Source organism: Balaenoptera ricei, chromosome 20, assembly GCF_028023285.1.
Source record: "Balaenoptera ricei isolate mBalRic1 chromosome 20, mBalRic1.hap2, whole genome shotgun sequence".
Classification (NCBI taxonomy): Eukaryota; Metazoa; Chordata; class Mammalia; order Artiodactyla; family Balaenopteridae; genus Balaenoptera; species Balaenoptera ricei.
Window position 1 is genome coordinate 59,319,925 of NC_082658.1, and position 20,507 is coordinate 59,340,431.

General features: G+C 45.3%; 1 protein-coding gene across 7 annotated transcripts in view; it reads left to right on the forward strand.

The window, feature by feature from the left end:
• The window catches only part of MYOCD (myocardin), a 249,407-nt gene that overhangs the window by 218,746 nt on the left and 10,154 nt on the right, over window positions 1–20,507 (forward strand). For 6 of the 7 annotated variants that reach the window (XM_059907682.1, XM_059907679.1, XM_059907684.1 and 3 more), the window contains 5 exons: window positions 3,387–3,559; window positions 6,542–6,667; window positions 9,906–10,150; window positions 11,834–11,987; window positions 18,996–19,937. In XM_059907682.1, the coding sequence (XP_059763665.1) occupies window positions 3,387–3,559; window positions 6,542–6,667; window positions 9,906–10,150; window positions 11,834–11,987; window positions 18,996–19,937 (1,640 nt within the window). The remainder of the gene's footprint in view (window positions 1–3,386; window positions 3,560–6,541; window positions 6,668–9,905; window positions 10,151–11,833; window positions 11,988–18,995; window positions 19,938–20,507) is intronic. The other variant, XM_059907681.1, reaches the window with a different exon arrangement.

Sequence of the window (20,507 nt, forward strand, 5' to 3'; positions counted from 1 at the left end):
CAGTGAGTCTTGCGATGTTCCCTAAACAACATATATCTGTTGACCTCCCGGGAGGGAAATTGATTTTGCCTCCCCCTCTGCTGGAGGCTCTGAGCATGCAAAGGCTGGGCCTGTGTCTTAGCTCGGTCTCTAAAGAACTGGGGGGCCTGGATCTTGCAATGTCCTCGTCTGCAAAACAGAGACGAGAGAATATGGTCCTTCCTCATGTGACTTCGTGGACCGTTCTAAGGCCTAATACAAGTTGATTGTTTCTGTTATTGCTTCCACTACTAAGTGAACTGCTGATGCAAACCACTGTTTTTATCATTTGTTATCTTTCCCTTTGAAACTATTGAAGGGGGATAGTTGGGGGATCGAGAGAGAAATTTTCTCACTATCTCCCATCCCCGCCCTTCTTGTAACATTTCCACGCGTGTCAGAATGCTTGAACAACTTTGCAGTTTGGTTAATTCCCTCTCAATTGCACGCGTTTGGGATGTGATCCTCGATGCGGGTGGAGGTGGCAGGGGGCGGGGGCGTCTTCTTTGTCACACAAAGTGTCAGATCACACAGAGAAGATCCGTGCCGTTCAGAATGAAGGAAGTGGGGAGGGAGTGTAAGATGCTACAGCTCTCCCACGGAGGGTCCTGTTGGGCAGAGCAGGCTGGCTGCCCCCAGGGGCTGGTACGGTCACACGCAGGGCTCTCTGAGTTGGTCTTGCCTCACGGTCTACGCCAAGTAAATCCCAATGAAATGCTGTGACTTCTGAGGTGGAGAGGGCTTAACACCCACTCCCCCCCCAGATCCCATGCCCACCTGGCCCTGAATAATACATGTCATCTTTTCAGCAGGGACAAAGCCTTTAATTCCACAACTAGAAGTGGGACTTGAAATTTCAATGAAAACGTGGTTTCTAAAGTAAAGAAATTAGCAGGTTGAGTTTACAATGGAAGTGTATTCATGGAGGCTCCTGGAAGGACCTTCCTGGGAAGATCTCAGGCACACGATCCCCTGGAGAAAGGGAAATGGTATATAAATTCCTTCACATTGAGTGAAAATGACAGATTGAGGCTTCTTTGCAGAGCCGGGGGGGGGGGGGGGGGGTTTGCTGTAAGGAAAGAAGGGAAGGGTGTGAGCTAGCTCTGGACCTTAAAATAGAGAGGGAGGGAGGTGGGAGAGACCAGATGGGAGAGAAGAGTGACCCCTGATTGCAAAGGAAAAGTTGACATTTGTCAAATACCCGATGAAAGCCCTTTCTGTTAGAAAATGAATAGCTTTCTGATGCAAATATAGGAAAATACTGGCATATATTTATTTCAGGTGAGTCACATGTTTTATATTATTCTCTGTACCTTTCTATTATTTCAAAATTTTTATAGTTAAAGATAAGGGCCCCTTGGGAAATAAAAGTTGAAAAACAAAAGTTCCCATTCATATAATGAAATACTGTGTAGCTGTTAACCAAAAAATTGAGGAAGATCTCTATGCGTTCACATGTAAAGATCTCCAAGATACACTGGAGGGTGAAAAAAGCAAGTTTCAGAACAGTATCTTTCACTCAGTCCTGTCCGTTTGAAATGCTTTTTAAATATGTGCGTGTCTTGCTATATGGATAGAATTAAGTCTAGAAGAGGGAATAAATCATTAACGGAAGTGGGATTATTATGTACCTTGTTATGTACATTTCATATGGTATGAATTTTTATAAGTAAACATTACTTCTATAATCACAGAAAAGTAATAATGACCTTTATAAATAATCCTTGAAACCAAGGAGCAGCAACACTGGTCCCCAAGCCTTTCCAGGTTGGCAGGCTGCCCAGCGGGCCAGCGACTGGAGTTCCCACCTGCCCTGTCCTTGTCCGGCCTCTCTCCTGATTTGACACTTGCGTGTCTGAGTGAGGGTCCATGACAGATGCCAGCAGTGGTGGTGATGACAAGCCCCAAACCACATTCGTTCCATTACTTCCAGCTCCTCGTTGCCTTTCCAATCTCCACAGTGAGAGCTCCTCTCTCTTATCTGCCCCGAGCCTGAGTCAAAAGTTCTTGTCAGTGTAACTGCAGAATACCGGGCTGGAAAACTTGCTGATAATACATAAATTCCTTTCGAAGAGCCGTGCCTGCAAGAGGGTCACAAGAGCGTGTGGCCTCAGCACATTTTGTACTGTGCATTTGGATAATAAGCCAGAGGAGATCTGGCAATTAAAAACATAAGGGAGGGACTTCCGTGGTGGCACAGTGGTTAAGAATCCGCCTGCCAATGCAGGGAACACAGGTTCGAGCCCTGGTCCAGGAAGATCCCACATGCCGCGGAGCAGCTAAACCCGTGCACCACAACTACTGAGCCTGTGCTCTAGAGCCCGCGAGCCACAACTACTGAGCCCACGTACCTAGAGCCCATGCTCCACAACGAAAGAAGCCACCGCAGTGAGAAGCCCGCACACCGCGACGAAGAGTAGCCTCCGCTCGCTGCAACTAGAGAAAGCCCGCATGCAGCAGCGAAGACCCAACGCAGCCAAAAATAAATAAATAAATAAAATCACAGTACTATAAATGATCAAAATGATAAAAAAAAAAAAAAACCACATAAGGGACATATAAGGATGTCACGATAGTCCCACCTGGTCTGGTAACCCCACTCCCCAAGCCAATGTCTGGATTTCCCTCCCAAGACCACGCAGGCTGCTGGGGAAGAATCTGAGCACGTCTGAGTCGCTGGGGATTTCCAAAATACACACAAAGATAAGAGGAATAACAACAGAATCCAAATAATAAAAATAAATAAATAAAGATCACGCTCCAGTTTCTGAGACACGTTTATGGCTTTTATAAACAGATATGCGTTCGTTGAGTGGGGCTTTGGGGCATTCTGGTGACATTAGCTCTTCTGACACTTAGGAATTTAAACTTAGGAGCTCCCTGGCTTCTCCTTAATGGCAAAGTTTGCAAAACGTTTTGTGCCGGTCGCCCCGTTTTATGTTTGAACACGATGCAAATGGCCCGCAGTCATTTCAATTTCACCTCTCGTCGTAAAGCCCCAGGGAGACAGGGCCCTTCTCCTCCTGCACCCGATGACCCCTGTTCTTTCCTTCATCTTCCCTGATTTAGCTTCAGAAAGATAGGGGCTCACATACAAAATGTGCAGGAATGGATCAATCTGAAAATGAAGTTTAATAAATGATGATAGACCTTTAATATGTCACTCATTCGTCCCTGCCAAATGTGTCACTTTTATAAACACAAGTTCCCCTGTATGGAGTAAATAGAGGGGAAAGCAAGTCATTTTAAATATCTTCACTCCTACCTTGAACTGGAAACATCTAAGGAGGTAGGTGAGTGCTCCTAATAGGGATGACACACTGAAGCACTGCCACTGACCCAGTTCTTCTTGGCTTTCACTCCCTCAGGTAACCAGGTGAGTTTCTCCAAATCAGCGGATGCATTTGCCTTTGAGGAGGACAGCAGCGATGGGCTTTCTCCGGATCAGACTCGAGGTGAAGACCTCCAGGGCTCAGCAGGATCCCCCCCAGACGTGAACGCTACAGAGACCCCTTTGGCGGGTCCTCGGGGGAAAATCCAGGTAAACAAAGCACATCTCAGCCTGTCACCTCTTCAGTCTTGAAATCAGCAGTGCTGAGGTTGTTTTGCTTAGAGACCCCAGAGATGTCTCTTCATGGCACGTCATCTTGATTGCTTCTTCTCACCCTATTCGGTCCAGGGTTCTGTGTGTAAGGGCAAAAGCTTCCAGATAACGCCGAAAGAGAATCCCCAGAAATGTGCCCTTTTGACTTATGTTTTCAGTATCTACTCTGTCAAGTAGATCTCTTTTATCTCCACTTTTAGAGACAAGGTAGAAATGAGGCTCCCCAAGATGAGATGACCGACCAACAGTCTCCTGGAGAGAAAGGGCCTCAGCAGGGCTGGTTTCAAAGCCCACGGTCTTTCCAGGCACTGAGTTACCACTGTAGGACCCTGGGGAGCGGGGAACAGGAGGCGCTGATTGGCTACAAAGCCGGAGCCCCGAGCCAGTTCTACCCTTAGCAGGCGTCTACCTGCCGAACCCATGGAGCAAGGACCACCTCCAGCCCCAGACCAAACATAGCATTCCCCTTTTTCTGGACAATTCCACAGATTGTTGAGATGTGAGAAATGGATATTGCACATACTGTTAAAAGCACATTTATAAAGAGCAGTATAATGATGGCTAACAACAGCTACTGCCATTATTAAGCACCCACTGTGTACCAGGGCCAGTGCTAGGCACTCTGCAAGCGTTTTCTGTTAGATGTTACAGAGAAGGAAGTGAGGCTGAGTAGCTGTGTGGCCCCAGGAGCATGCAGGGCCCCCCACCAACACCTGGAGCTCCCCCTCTATAAGCCACACCCAGGCTTGATGGGACCTTTCCTTGGCCTGGCAGGATAGTATTCCCAGAGCCCCCAGAGGAGATGAGTGTGAGGGGGAGGGGTTGCACTCGTGGGACAACGAGATGTCAATCTTCCACCACATCCTGTTTCTGGAGAGAACCCTTCGACCTCAGCCCCTACCCTTCAGGAAGAGTTTACTCCTCTTGGCCTCACAGGAATTATTCGATGACTTGAAATCAGATATTTTATATATATGATGTATATTTTATTAACACATATTATTTTATATATTTTAATTATATAGAGATATCTCATATCTTATTTTTATTATATAGATATTTTATATCTTTGTGTACTTCTAATTTTTTTAATTGAGGTATAATTGACATATAACATTATATTAGTTTCAGGTGTACAACATAATCGATGTTGTATATATCGTGAAATACACAATGTATACAATATATACAATATCAGGTGTACAGAATAATTGCTTGATATTGTATCGTACATCGTGAAATACACGTGTATTGTGAAATACACGTGTATTTCACCATATGTACGATAGATACAATATATCATTGTATGTATTGTGAAATGATCACCAGGATCCCATCCCCACACATGGTTACAAATTTTCTTTCTTGTGATGAGATCTACTGTCTTTAAGATCTACTCTCTCAGCAACTTTCAGAGAGACAATACAGTATTGTTAACTATGGTCACCATGCTGTACATTACACCCCCAGGACTTATTGTATAGCTGGACGTTTGTACTTTTTAAACCGTATTAGATAGTGTATTTGAAAACATTTTTACACTGTAAAGCATGCAGGGATCAGGGACAGTTTCAGGAATTATTTACCGCGACCCTGTTTCCTGAAACTGTGCTGTTACCGGTCGTTGTCAGGCCCTTCTTCACTCCATCAGAACAAAGCCAAGGCTGCCCAGGAGGAAGTGTGGAACAGGAGACGGGAGACAGAAAAAGCAGAGCCGAAAGAGCCGTACGTTTATTGTGCAGGAGTTTATAATCAAAGCATTTTTCCTTCCCCTGCATCCCGCAGCTGGTCTCTGCAGCCTGACTTCTTTGATAACATCAAACAGTACATCAGACCATTTGTATCTTATTACTCTGACAGTAAATTCCTCAGCTTCTGATTTAAAGATGCTTTGGGGAGAAGACGCATTCTTTTCTTTTTAACCCTCGGAGCAGGGGAAAAAGGGAACAAACACTGAGCAATGCCAGGCAAAATGCAAAAATCATCTTATGTCAGTTCATCCGGCAACCTCATGTGACAGATGAGTGCACAGGCTCCGAGAGAAAAGGATGCTACAGACCTTTGACAGGTGCTGGGGCTCAGGGAAGGGCTGAGCAGCTCGGGGAGATCGTGGAGCAGCCCCTGCCCCTTTTTCAAGGTCATGGCACAGGATTGTAGGGGAAAGAGAGAGGGCGCTTGGTCCACTTCAGAGTCCTCTGCATATGGGAACGTGCCTCTCATAAAGGTTTTCCTGATAGTACACACATACACACACACACACACACACACACACACATATACACACATGCACATACATATACACAGACAGACACAGACACACGTATACACACAGACACACGTGCAAAGGGATACATATACATACATATATGCACACATACATTACACAGGCATACACACAGACACACGTAGAGACACACATGCACACAAATACACAGAGACCCAGATGCGTACACACACATACACATACCTACACACTTTCCCTCCATCTGCTAACCCCCTTTTCATCTAACTTTTTTGTTGTCCTACTTTCCCCCAAAGTTCCTACACCCACTCCTCCCACTTCCTCTCTTTTTCAATCCCACTGTCAATTCCAACAGGTAGACCTAGCCGCAGGTAGGTGGAACCCTCACCCAGGGTGACCAGATGTCCCAGTTTGTCTAGAACAGGCCAGTCCTATACCTGTCTGCTGGAATAATTATTAATCATGCCTGCTTTCTCTCTTAAAAGTGTCCTCAACTGGATGACAAGTTATATACACGACTCCTCCCGCTGGAGGACAGAATCTGATGTTCCTGAGATAAGAAGCTAGGATTAACACGGCAGACCTCGGGGGTGGGAGTGGGAGGCTCTACCGCAACATTTCCACGTCACACAGTTTTTACTGCTGCATCCTAATAATGCTAAACTTTGGATTTTTAGGATCTTATTTCTGGCTCAGAAAATGAAAGGAATGACTCGCCCCCCCAGCCCGGCAACCAGTCAGACCCGGGGAAGCAGGGGCTCGGCCCCCTGGGCAACCCGGTCCCTGTACACGCTGCTGTCAAGGTACGGTGGGCCGGCCTCCACGCCCGTCTGAGCCCTCAGCTCACAGGGCCAGCTCGGGGCAGGGAGTGCTGAGTTAGGTCTGTCAACAGGGGGAGAGTCACACGGCCCCACGGACGTGTTCAATCCACTGGGAGCATCGCAAGACAGGAGTTGAGACGTGGGCCATCAGTGTATATGGACCAAGATTCTCTTGCCCAGCAGGGGTCTTCCCTGCAGACGAAGACCCCTGCTGGGCAATGTTTGCCCTTCTTTGGGATCACAGCTCAGCCAGCCTATTCCTGACTTAAAAGGCTTCATCAGCTCGGCCTAGAGATAGACACAGCTGACTGCAGTGCACACAGGATTTGTATGTGGCGTAAAACAGGTGTAGGGCGGCTGGATTTTATGCAAGGAAAGCAAACCCGAAGGCCTTGCCTGCAGCAAACCCTATAGCATTCAAGGCAGTCTCCCTATGGAAGTAAAGACAAAGCAGAGGGTTACACTCACAAGAGACACATAACTACAAGCATGATCACATAGTTTTGGTTTAAGTTTCTCAGCATTATATCTAATAGTTCACAGAGTACTTTCTCCTCAATTAACTGCCTGGTAGTCATTTGACTTTCTTCGTAATGTTTTATCCCAAATAACTTCTGATTGATTTGGGGGCATGTTTTCTCAGCTCTAAAGCCACCGCTTCATGCTGAGAAGATTCTTAAGAAACATTTTTTGAAAAGGTTGTAAATTGAGTTAGAATCGATGCTAAAGTAACGGTGCCCACCCACTGCCCCCTCCACTGCATGTACACAGAAGTGGTTTTCATCTTATAAATGGATGGCAGGTATTTCTGATTCCCAGTAAAGCTCCCCAAACTGCAGTGGCTTAAACCCAGCCTATAATCTACTCAGCTCAACGGCGTTGAAAATAAGTGGCTATTGATGAATTTTGTTCACTGCAAGTGGAGGGGATGATTCAGTGATTTCTAACGTTGTGTGCAAAGAGAAATTGCATCAGTATTTCTACCAAAGTGTTTCAATTCTGCCTAATGCAAATGAGCAAAGCGCTCGGCCTCTTGGTACGAAGGGAGTATCATAGTTGCCGTGAGGAAGGACAGTCAGTTTCAATGAGGAGCAGGGTTGATACCCACCTGGTCCAGCAGGACTGGCTGTTTACGTGAAGGCCAACAGCTCTTCTTTTTATTTTTTATTTTTTTAATGCTATTCTTGTCTGCTTACATTCTTTTTATTTATGTATGTATGTATGTATGTATGGCTGTGTTGGGTCTTCGTTTCTGTGCCAGGGCTTTCTCCAGTTGTGGCAAGTGGGGGCCGCTCTTCATCGCGGTGCGCGGGCCTCTCACCATCGCGGCCTCTCGTTGCCGAACACAGGCTCCAGACGCGCAGGCTCAGTAATTGTGGCTCACGGGCCCAGTTGCTCCGCGGCACGTGGGATCTTCCCAGACCAGGGCTCAAACCCGAGTCCCCTGCATTGGCAGGCAGACTCTCAAGCACTGCGCCACCAGGGAAGCCCACTAACTTGTTTTATGCATTCACGCCCAAGTCTTAAACCACTGGATTTGGGATCCAGGTCTGCTTTAGAAAGATGACGGTGCTCCCCTTCTATTGGCCGTGCAGTTCTAGAAAGAAAGCAAAAGCAAACCCACAGCCTTAGTATCCTCTGGTGTCAAAAATATGAAAGTGTACAGTTCCAGGGATTCGGAGTTCCATGGGTTCGGCGGCCTTTGCCCCTCACTATCCAGAGAAAATGGTCCGATTTTCGTACCTTTTTAAATGTTCGGAGTCCCTGTGTTAAGGCGACAGGTAGAGAAAATGCCTCAGCCCCTGACTTAACTGCTAGACCCAGGGCTGCAGCTCCCCCAGACAAGCAGGTCCTAGGAGGAGTGGGAGCGGAGGCTGCGCCAGAGCCAAGCAGGGCAGAGCTGACTGTAGGAGCCCTGCAGAAACTCTCCCAAGTGCAGAAGACTCATTCGTTACCTGGAGCGCTACCCGATGAATGAGCAGGGAGGAGAGCCCCCAGCCCACGGGAATACTTGAGTTCATTGCTCGTTGGTCTCCAAGAAGAAGCCTCCCTGGGAAAACACAAAAAAGGCTTCGGTGGAGGGATGCGCTGAGTCAGAGAAAACTTTTGTGGTTAAAACGGGGAAGCTGCCCAGTCACAACATGCCCGCCAGCTATTCAGGAGCCCCCTCTTCTGGACACTGCTGGTACCACACCTTCCCTCCCACTTGTCCCCAGATCCTCAAGACTCTTCCATGGTCATATCCATGTTCCTTTCAATCTTCTGTAATAAAGTCATGGTTTGGAAATGTATGTTTTTTAACCGATTCCAGTATGGATCTATTGATTTCCAATCTATGGAGGCCTTTGGATTTTAGGAGCGGGTTATAATCACACTCTCCTTTGAAATCTGTTATTATTTCAACAATATGTTTCACCATCCTTCCACTGATTACTGAGATCGAAAGTAGAGAATGTTTTTCCCAACTTGCAAGTGAGGTAATTGAGATGTCATGAAGTTGGATGATTGTACCATGTTCAAAACTGTGTCTTCACTTCAGAGCCTGTGTCCTTAACTTTTTTCAAGGGCCCAAATCATGCTCCATGATGGGTAACTTCTGGAAAGGTCCCAGTGGGTGACTAACCCTTCCCGTAGTCAATAAAGAATCTTTAGTTCAGAGGATGTCACTTCCTGATCTTATATCAGTGTTTGATGGGAAGGGGAATTGATCTTACATTTGAGGTAACAAAAATCCACATTCTGGATTTTCAGAGGCAAGCTGAACTTCATCTGAGTTTATGTCATTAATAAGTCAGCTTACTAAGGGCTTCACTAAAGGTGATTACATGTATACAGATGAAAGAGCTTTCTTATGAATCCATCCCAAGAGCAGAATATCTCCTTCGTTAGGCCGTCAGGTGGTTTTAGGTTAAGAAGGTGTCCTCATGAAACACAAGTTTACCTCTCCCTCTCCTCCGGGAAGGAAATTCTCCTGGAGCCACTTGTAAGACTCAGGACTCCCAGCCTCAGGGGTGTCCTTCCTTTGCGATGCATTTGCAGTGGATTTGTCCGTTAGGTACCTTAACGTCCAGGATTTCTTTGTGCATCCTGCCTTTGCTGTATTGTGTGTCGGGGGTTCAGGAACATCCATCCCATGGAACCTCCTAGAGATATATTCCTGATGCCAAGCCATTCCCATCCATCACCTAAAGCACATGCCGTTTCTCCATCTGCTTTGCAGTCCAAGTCCTTGAACGACAGTAAGAACCGCCACAAAAAGCCCAAGGACCCCAAGCCAAAGGTGAAGAAGCTCAAATATCACCAGTACATCCCCCCGGACCAGAAGGCAGAGAAGTCCCCTCCGCCCATGGATTCCGCCTACGCCCGGCTGCTCCAGCAGCAACAGCTGTTCTTACAGCTGCAGATCCTCAGCCAACAGCAACAGCACCGCTTCAGCTACCCCGGGCTCCACCAAGCTCAGCTCAAGTAAGTCAGGCAAGCCCAGGCTGGCGCCCGGGGGCAGACGCTGGCGGTGGCTTCTCTGGCCGAGGCCCCCGGGCCAGCCCCTGGGGACCCAGCGAGTCCCGCACCGCACCGCATCCTGGTCCGGTGTGTTTAGAATGTGACTCTTTAGAAACCACGCCCACTTTTTCAGGGACAGAAGGCCGGGAGGAAGCAGGTACATCAGTGCCCCTGATAAGAGGCCTCTTTGGGGAAAGTATTAGCGCTAGATTAATGGCAGAACGGAGGGGAGGAACCATCTAGGAGTGTAACATTGGAACTGGGAGCCAGTCCAATACCGGTTACGTTTCAGGAGTTGGCTCAGGGCTGAGTGACTGGGTGACAGCCTCAAAGATGGACTCCTGAGCCCAGTGTGTGATCTCACAGCTAGGTCACCTTGTAAAGGGTCTTTCTCGTCAACCATAGAGTTGGGATGTAGGTTCCCCCACCTGTCTCTGTTCAGCCTCGGGTCATGCTGGCGATTACGCCACGTGCGTTACGCGATCAAGCTTCGTGCGCATGCTCTTTCCTCCCCAGGACAGGGCATCTGCTGAATCACAGATGGACGGGTCTCTCCTGCGGCCACAGTCTCCACCACTCCCTCTTGTCTCCCCAAAACTAGCTTGAGGAGTGCTTGCCACTTGCCTTCTGGCCCACTCTGCAGTTCTTCCTCACCCTGCCACTTCTACTGATTTATTATTACATTTGTTACATTGCACTGATTATTATTGCTGATGCATTGATTATTACACGCCTGATCCTTCTGGGCAATTAGCTTGTGATCCAGTCTAAACGCAAGCCACCCCCTAAGGGTTCTGGTCACCCAGTTTTCCCCACGCTGCCAAGCAACTCTCTGACACCAGCTGGGTGTTCTACAGTTCAACTCAATTCCGATGCTGTCTCCCCGGAGATCGTGTCAGAGCCCACAGGTTGAGGGCTCAGTCCCACAGGACTGCCCCCTCCCCCTTCGGACACCAGTCACAAGTCCAAGTTGTCACCTGTGCTTCTGACAGACCGGCTACAGATGGCAGGTTCCAACAGTCCCCTCCTTGGGTTCGATTAATTTGCTAGAGTGGCTCAGGAACTCAGAGAAACACTGTACTTACTAGATAACCGGTTTATTGTAAAAGCATGTTAACTCCCCATGGGAACAGCCAGATGGACGAGATGCTTGGGGCAGGGTACATGGGAGGCAGGCATAGCATCTATGGCCCCTCCAGGTGCACCAGTCTCCCCAAATCTCCACGTGCTACCCAACCCGGAAGCTCTCCAAACCCCATCCTTTTGGATTTTTATAGAGACGTCATTACATAGGCACGGTTGATTAGATCATTGGCCATTGCCGATCAGTTCAACCTCCAGCCCTCTCTCCTACCCAGAGGTCAGGAGTGGGACTAAAAGTTCCAACCCTCTAATCACATGATTGGTTCTCCAGGCCACCACCTTCCATCCTTAGGTGGCTTCCAAGAGTCACCTCATTAGGATAACAAAAGACAGTTCTGTGCTCTCATGACTTAGGAAATCCCAGGGGTTTTAGGAGCTATGCCAGAAACCAGGATGAAGACCAAATATATATTTCCTATTCTAAATCACAGTATCATACCCCCAGATGTATATTTGACTGTATTTGATTGTATTGTAAGTGCCTCTTTTCTGTTTGTTTTTCAGGGAACCAAATGAGCAGGTGGTCAGAAATCCAAACCCTTCTTCAGCACCACTGAGCAATACCCCTTTGTCTCCTGCCAAAAACAGTTTTTCTGGACAAACTGGTGTCTCTTCTCTCAAGCCAGGCCCTCTCCCATCCAACCTAGATGATCTGAAGGTATACGGTTTGACATGATTTTCTTTCTTTCTTTTTTTTTTTTTTAACAAATACTTTTTTTTTAACCACTGTGGTTGGACACCCAGTAGAACAGAAGACTGTGGGTTCCCAGCTCAGCTCTTCCACTGGCTGTGCAACCTTAAGCTGGTCTCTTAATGTTTCTGCATCTCAGTTTCCTCCTTTGCATGAATGAGTCATTGTAAGAGTCACATAGAATCGTATACATGATAGCCCTTAGCGCAGAAGGTGGCTTTGAGATTGATACAAGTTTCCAATGGCCAATTTCACGATGAACTTTTACCAGTCTCTTGAAATAAGAAAAACAAGAGCCACGTCAAGAGCTTTTCATGAATCTAACTGTGTTCAATATATCTGACTAACCTTTATTCGAAGTATTTATTTCCCCGCAGTGTTTTGAATGTCAAAATGTCCTTTCCATCAGGAAATGATGGCAGCAGTGGATAGAAGTTGAGTGTTTCTGGTGTTTTATTTCTTTTTCTTCCATCAGGATGCTATTAAATAAGGAGAATAGTCCTTACTTAACAAGGTAAAATGTTGGGAACCCTATGTCGATAATATAATTTAAGACAAGGTGCTGTTCTATTATGAAATCCCCAATTCTGAGAACTTCTGCCCTGAAGTGTAGCAACAGCTTGTTAAATGATATATGTGTGCTAGCAGTTGACTCTGGGTCACACTCATGGGTCTCAGTTCACTGAAAGGACGCTGGCCTTTGAGCTGAACCTGGTGTGTTTCAGAGCAGTCCTCAGGATTGGCAGATTCGTCCGTCCGGCATTTACAAAAGGACAGAAAAGGATGGAGGCAGGGCCCTTCCGGGTCTCCAATGCGTGGGCACACCTCCCTCCAATGCCTACTCCAGCTCAGTGATTGCACCTCTTTACCTGGTTTCCACCCCACCGATTACTCTTCCCCCCAAGAGGATCTTATCACTTTTCCCAAAAACACTAAATTCCTAAAGGCCCCCGTGGTCCTCACTGGGCCAGTCTGATGGCCCTTCCCCAGCCCTCCGTCCTCCTTGGTCATCCTCCTTCCCATGCTCAGCCCTCAGTCATTATCTCCTTTGGGGGAAAAGTAGGATTGGGACTCTTTGAAATTAGAGGAAATTCAGTGGCCACCAAATGTCAACACTGGTAAATGAAATGTATCTTGGGCTTTGATATCAAAGGTTTCTCTATTCCTCACACTTGGAATTAAAATGCTTAGGTCTCGTCGAGTTTGTTTCAGTTTGGCAGCTATAAACCTAGACGAGGATGTCAGGTTTATGACGATGCTCTCCAGAGCGGTGGTCCCTCACCCTCCACGCCCCCACAGATCATCAATCCATAGAGATAAAAGTAGCTTCTCTCACCTGGAAAACTTTATGCTAAGTGAAGTAAACCAGACACAGAGGGACAAATATTGTGTGCATCCACTTCTGTGAGGTCCCTGGAGTCCTCAAATTCATAGAGGTAGAAAGTAGAATGTTGGTTCCCAGGGGAGAGGGGAATAAAGGGTGAGTGTTTCAGGAGTACAGAGGTTCAATTTGAGATGATGAAAAAGTTCTGGAGATGGGTGGTGGTGATATTTGCACAACATTGTGAAGGTACTTAATGCCACTGAACTGTACACTTAAAAATTATTAAATGGTAAATTTTATGTCATATGTCGTCTACAAAGATTTTTTTTTAAGTAGTCTATCTCTGGATGGGAGCTCGGATCACATAGGACTGGAGATGTCTTGGCCCCAAAGAAAACATAGTCCAGATATGATGTGCCACCTATCAGAGCCCCGAGAGGTGGTTTCCTTGACGTGCACATGCTCAGAATCATTGGCTGGTTATAGTTACAATAATTAGCAGAGGTATAAGGAGATGGTGGTGGTGACAGTGGGAACTACCATTTTTTGAGTATAAACTATCGGTCGGCCGTCTTTCAGAGGTTTGCTTTAGAATGAGTTTGGGAGTGTTCCTTCCTCTGCAATTTTTCAGAATAGTTTCAGAAGGATGGGTGTTAGCTCTTCTCTAAGTGTTTGATGGAATTCACCTGTGAAGCCATCTGGTCCTGGGCTTTTGTTTGTTGGGAGTTTTTAAATCACAGTTTCAATTTCAGTACTTGTGATTGGTCTGTTCATATTTTCTGTTTCTTCCCGGTTCAGTCTTGGGAGATTGTACCTTTCTAAGAATTTGTTCATTTCTTCTAGGTTGTCCATTTTATTGGCATATAGTTGCTTGTAGTAGTCTCTTAGGATCCTTTGTATTTCTGTGGTGTCCACTGTTAACTTCTTTTTCGTTTCTAATTTTATTGATTTGAGCCCTCTCCCTCTTCCTTTTTTTTCTTGATGAGTCTGGCTAAAAGTTTATCAGTTTTGTTTACTTTGAGATTTGCTTCAATTTTTGCCCTACAAGATAAGTTTTAAATGTAAACATAATAAATCAGGATCTTAAAGAGGTTAAATGAAATACAAGTTAACCAGCTTCTACATGACAAAACTGGGGCTTGAACTCAAGTGACTGATGTCAAAGGCTTTGCTATTGTCATTCTTGAGAGTGGAAAGCGGGCGGGGGATAGATGGGAGAAACCTGAACTGGGCTTGACTACTGGTGTATGGGGAGAGGTGTCACCAGGGAGAGTTACAGCAGCAGCAGAAATTGGGAGGGTAGACTGAGGAGATGGTTTAAAGGTATGTTGGCAAGTTCATTCAGTTTAGAAAAGTTGAGCACAAGCAAGTACCAGCAGGACAACCAAGAGAAAAAGTCTAGCCAGTTTCCATCAGTCAGACAAGTATCAGCCTCGCTCAGCTCACCTGTGCTGTCAGGGATAGGAACAGAAATCTCGGAATCGTTTGCATAATGGGGAGGGTTGGAAGTAGAGCAGCAAGTGAGATAGAAGGAGAACAAAATGGAAAGAGTGGGAGGGAAGGATGGAGAAGGTGGAAAGGAAGGAGAGAAGAGGAATAAAGGAAGTGAATGATGGAACCACATTTAGGGAAAGGAAGAAATAAGAGGACTTAATGAAGGTAACCCTCAAAAAAAGTAATCAGAAAGGTAAGGCAACGGAGGTGATGTTTTCCAGAAAAATGCTTATGTTTTGCTACATAGAAGTGAAAGGGGAAAAGCACGGAGAAAGAAGTTTGATTTCTCATTGAAAAGTTATAAGTGGTAATTTGACAGTATATGGATTTTTTTGTATCCCGCTTCTAACAAACTGGAGAGTCAGAGAGCCAGAGAGCATGGGGGGTCGGGGGAGGAGAGAGAAAGTAAATGGGAAGTTTAAAAAATTGGGAAAATATTTGATGGATATTAAGAAATAATTATTCATATTTTAGGTGTGATAATGATCTTATATCTATATTTTTTAAGTACTTACTTTTTAGACAAAGATACCAAAATATTTACAGATTAAAATATATAATTTACAGATGAGCCGGTTTGCAGGGCAGAAGTTGAGACACAGATGTAGAGAACAGACATATGGACACCAAGGGGGGAAAACTGCGGTGGGGTGGGGATGGTGGTGTGCTGAATTGGGCGATTGGGATTGACATGTATACACTGATGTGTATAAAATTGATGACTAATAAAAAAAAAAAAGATCAACAGAACCAGAATTAATTACATGGGACTGAATAAACTTATTATTATAAAAAAATATCTATACATATATATATAATTTGCTTCCACATAATTCAGGAAATGTAGGGGAAGAAGTAGTTTGGGGTATAAATCAAACAAGATTGGCGTATAAATGAAACAAATGTGGGCTGATAAATTGTCAAAGCTGGTTAATGGGTTTGTGGGTTCACTACACTTTTCTATTTACTTTTGTGTATGTTTGAAAGTTTTTGTAATAAATGGTTTAAAGTTTTATCAATGATTAAAACGCCAGGGAGGGACTTCCCTGGTGGTACAGTGGTTAAGACTCTGTGCTTCAAATGCAGGGAGTGCAGGTTCGATCCCTGGTCAGGGAACTAGAATCCCACATGCCGCATGGCATGGCCAAAAAATTAAATAATTAATTACTTAAAAAAATAAAACACCAGGGAATGTAAGAAAGAGTTTTATACAAATCTTTGTCCCAAGCAAGCCTACACAGCGTAATATTCTGAAATTTATAGCAAACTGGACTGAACAAGTATTCATTTTATTTTAGAATATGAGCTGCATTATTTAATAATGTTGTTTAAATTATTCAGTGCCAGAGCAGATTCTAAAAATAAATGTAGAACTCATTAATTTTAAGTAACTCTAAATTAAAACAGTAATGAGTTGCCATTTTGCACTTTTTCAAACCAGCAAATCTAAAAGAAAATGGTAAAAAAATGCTAGCCAGGCTAGGGGGCCGAGAGCGTATTTTATTGCTTGTGGTACGGTAAGTTATTCAAATCCTTTTTGAGATAACTTTTAAAATAACTCTTAATGTAATATATATTCACTATTGAAATATGATTGTGTATAAAAAAGTGAAGAGCTTTTTTTTTTTTGGCTGCACCACATAGCATGTGGAATCTTAGTTCCCTGACCAGGGATCGAACCCGTGCCCCCTGCATTGGAAGGCGCAGTTTTAACCACTGGACCACCAGGGAAGTCCCAAGTATTTTAAAAGACAATTAACTCACAGATTCTATATCCTTCTAGACTTAAAATATGTATGAACATGTTTGGTTTTAAAATAATTATTTTAAAATAATTATGTGAGCATACACTTCGGGCATGCTTTTTTATTTTATTTATCATGGACTTTTTCATAATGTTTAATATTCAATAAGATTTTTCTTTTTAATACTGGCATATCATTTCTCCACCTCGTTGACATCCCTCTATTGGACTTTGAACTTGCTTCCAAATTTTTGCTATTAAAAATATAATTTGTACACACATTTATTAATTTCTCTAATTATGTCCCCAGGCTAAATACATGGGAGTGGAACTCCTAAACCAAAATATATAACTATTTTTAAGAACTCTTGATCCATATGGCCCCATTCCTGTCCTGAACATTTGTGCCAATCTATTCCCAGAGGTAATGTGTTAGGGCAGCACTTCTCAAGCCTGAATGTGCCCAGTGAACCACCTGGGGCTCGTGGTGAAATGCAGATTCTGATTGGATAGGTGTGGGGAGGGGCCTGAGATTCTGCATTTCTCCCATAAGCGCCAGATGCTGTCTGATGCTGCTGGTTCAAAGACCACACTTGGAATAGCAAGGTATTAAAAAGCTTTTTTTTCTTAACATCTTTATTCAATTATTTTTTCTGCTACTTCACTGACACAGTGTTATTATTCATTTCTTTGTCAATTTGATGAATACAAAGCTATGTACATACTTATTTTATTTGCATTTCTTGGAATACTAATGATGGTACACATATGTTATTGGCCATTTTTCTTTTAATTTTATCTTTTGTTTGTGAAGGGTTGGATCATGTCCATTACCCAGTTTTATATTGGGTGTCAGTCTTTTTCTTTTGATACATTGAGCTTACTAACACTTTATTACTTGCCCTGCAATTATTTTTTTAATGAGATGGCTATTTGCATTTGCATTTTCTTCCAGTATTTTTGACTTATAGTTTTCAATTTTTGTGGTCAGTATTTTTATTATTACTCTCTTTGCTTTGAGGCTCAAAAGATCTTTCCCTGCAAAATATCAGAAGAATATTTCCCTATAGATTTCTGGCTGTTTTATGGAATTATTGACATTTAGGTATTTAATATGTTTCCGATTTTAATTACAAAAGTAATATGCTGATGTGGGCTATTTTGGAAATACAGATAAGGAGAACCATTGTTAACATTTTAGCATATTTTTATCTAGACATTTTCATCTTGCAAGCATAGGTTTAAGTATATATATATATATATATATATATATATATATATATATATACACACACATATTTATATAATTCTTATAGAAATTGAATCAAGCAATTCAAACGTTTCTCACTTAATCATATACCATAAATAATTACTCATTATTCTATGTCAACAAATAGCATCAGTTTTAATGGATCTAAAGTGTTCCATCATGTCTATCACATGTCTATCATATTTTTACGTATCTGTGATTTATAAACACATGTAATTATTTCAACCCTGCAATTTTATATATATATATATATTATATATATATATATATATATAAAATTGCAGGGTTGAAATAATTACATGTGAATCAACATAATAATAATAGCAAACACACTGCACTAACAATTTGTGAGGCACTACTCCAAGCCCTTTACAAATTTTAGGCCATTTTAATCCTCGCAAAAATGTATAAGGGAGGTACTGTCATCCCCATTTTACAGAAAGATCACTGAGCTGGGAAGAGGCGGGGCCAGGATTTGAATGATGGTCTCACCTCCGCACATACTTCTCTCAATATATGACTGTTAACCAAGCCAGTCAGTAAAATTGGGACATCAGTGGTAATGCAGAACTGCAAGGCTGAGAACCTGGTCCTGGGACCAGTGGCATCTGCATCCTCTGGGAACTTGCTAGAAACCCAGATTCTCAGCCCCCAATTCAGACCTGCTGGATCAGGAAGCCCGGGCCGGGGCCCAGCTGTGCTGTAATGCTCTTGCCAGTGGTGGCAAAGAGGTGGCGGACAGGGCATCCTCTAGGATGCAGAGGTCCTGGGGTGTCAGCCTGCTTTGGTGTTGTGGGTTGAGGGTTGATGTCCAAACCCAGGCAGGTATCAGTTTTCTCACCTGTAAAGTGGGGACAAGGACCAGGTTGGGGGTTGGAGAGCAGTAGACCAGATAACCGCCGTGGTTCATTTGAGCTGGACATTTCTATAATCTGGACCCATGAAAACATGGTGTATGCCGATATTTTCAAATCATTAAAATTGTGCAAAACCGATAGAATATCTGGTGTAGGGGAGGAAATTGGAAACAAGAAAGGGGACATTATAAAATCCCATTTGTGATGTCTTGAAGTTTCTGTAACAATAAATACATTTTTAAAAGATGGTCATTAAGCAGCACTAACGACGGCCTGGTTTCTTTAGGTCTCTGAGTTAAGACAACAGCTTCGAATACGAGGTTTGCCGGTTTCCGGCACCAAGACAGCTCTCATGGACCGGCTTCGGCCCTTCCAGGACTGTTCTGGGAACCCTGTGCCCAACTTCGGTGACATAACGACCGTCACTTTTCCTGTGACACCCAGCAACGCGCTGCCCAATTACCAGTCCTCCCCGCCCACCGGCGCCTCGTCCAACGGCTTCTACCACTTCGGCAGCACCAGCTCCAGCCCCCCAATCTCGCCCGCCTCTTCCGACCTGTCGGTGGCGGGGTCCCTGCCGGACACCTTCCACGATGCCTCCCCGTCCTTTGGCCTGCATCCGTCCCCCGTCCACGTGTGCCCCGAGGAGAGCCTCGTGGGCAGTCTCAACGGGGGTTGCTGCATCCCTCCCGAGCTGGACGGGCTGGACTCCGAGAAGGACAAGATGCTGGTGGAGAAGCAGAAGGTGATCAACGAGCTCACCTGGAAACTCCAGCAAGAGCAGAGGCACGTGGAGGAGCTGAGGCTGCAGCTGCAGAAGCAGAAGAGGGGCAGCTGTCCTGAGAAGAAGCTGCCGCCCCTCCCGGCCGCCCCCGTCAAGCAGGAAGACGCCGCCCCCAGCTGTCCTTTCGCATCCCCGCAGGTAGCCGTGAGAAGACCGAGCGCCTGCTCGGAGGGCCAGCCGCCGGCTCGTGAAGATGCTCAGCTCCCGCCCCTCGGGGGCACTGCCTGTGCGGAGCCCTCAGGTCAGACCAGCGTACTTCCTTCCACATTCCTCAGCCCGCAGTGCTCCCCGCAGCATTCGCCCCTCGGGGCCGTGAAAAGCCCGCAGCACATCAGCTTGCCCCCCTCGCCAAACAACCATTACTTCCTACCCGCATCTTCGGGCGCCCAAGGAGACGAGCACAGGGTCTCCTCACCTGTCGGCAGCCAGGTGCGTACTGCACAGGTAAGGACGCCTGGCCCCATGCCTGGTGAACCCGTCTTCCTGGAAGCGGGCTGTGGACGTGCAGCTGCTAGAGAGCTGACGTTGGAACTTTTCGTGGGGAGGGTTTGCCACAAACCCAGTAGCAACTGCCAGAGGCCACGATGCACAAAGCCTTTACGGTAGAACGAGCTCGCCTCCGAGACTAGCGTGGCGAACCTGTTCTGGAAAGGGCTAGATCATAAATGGTTTTGGCTTTGTGGGGTGTACGGTCTTTGTCGCAGCTCCTCAACTCTACCCCTGTATCACAAAAGCAGCCATAGACAGCTGGTAAACGAATGCACCTGGCTGTGTTCCAGTAGAACTTTATTTACAAAAACAAGCCAGGGGCTGGTTTTGGTTCGTGGGGCTGTTCCCAGGACCCCTTGGTATCAAGCCTTACCATAGGCCAAACCAACTCATCAAGAGGGCCAAAGAGGGAGTTACCGTGGCCATGTAATGGTCTGCATAGTGCAGATATTTACCTACTGTGTGCCAGGCCCTGTTCTAGTTTCTGGGGATTAGTGCTGAGCTGGCCAAACAAAATCCCTACTC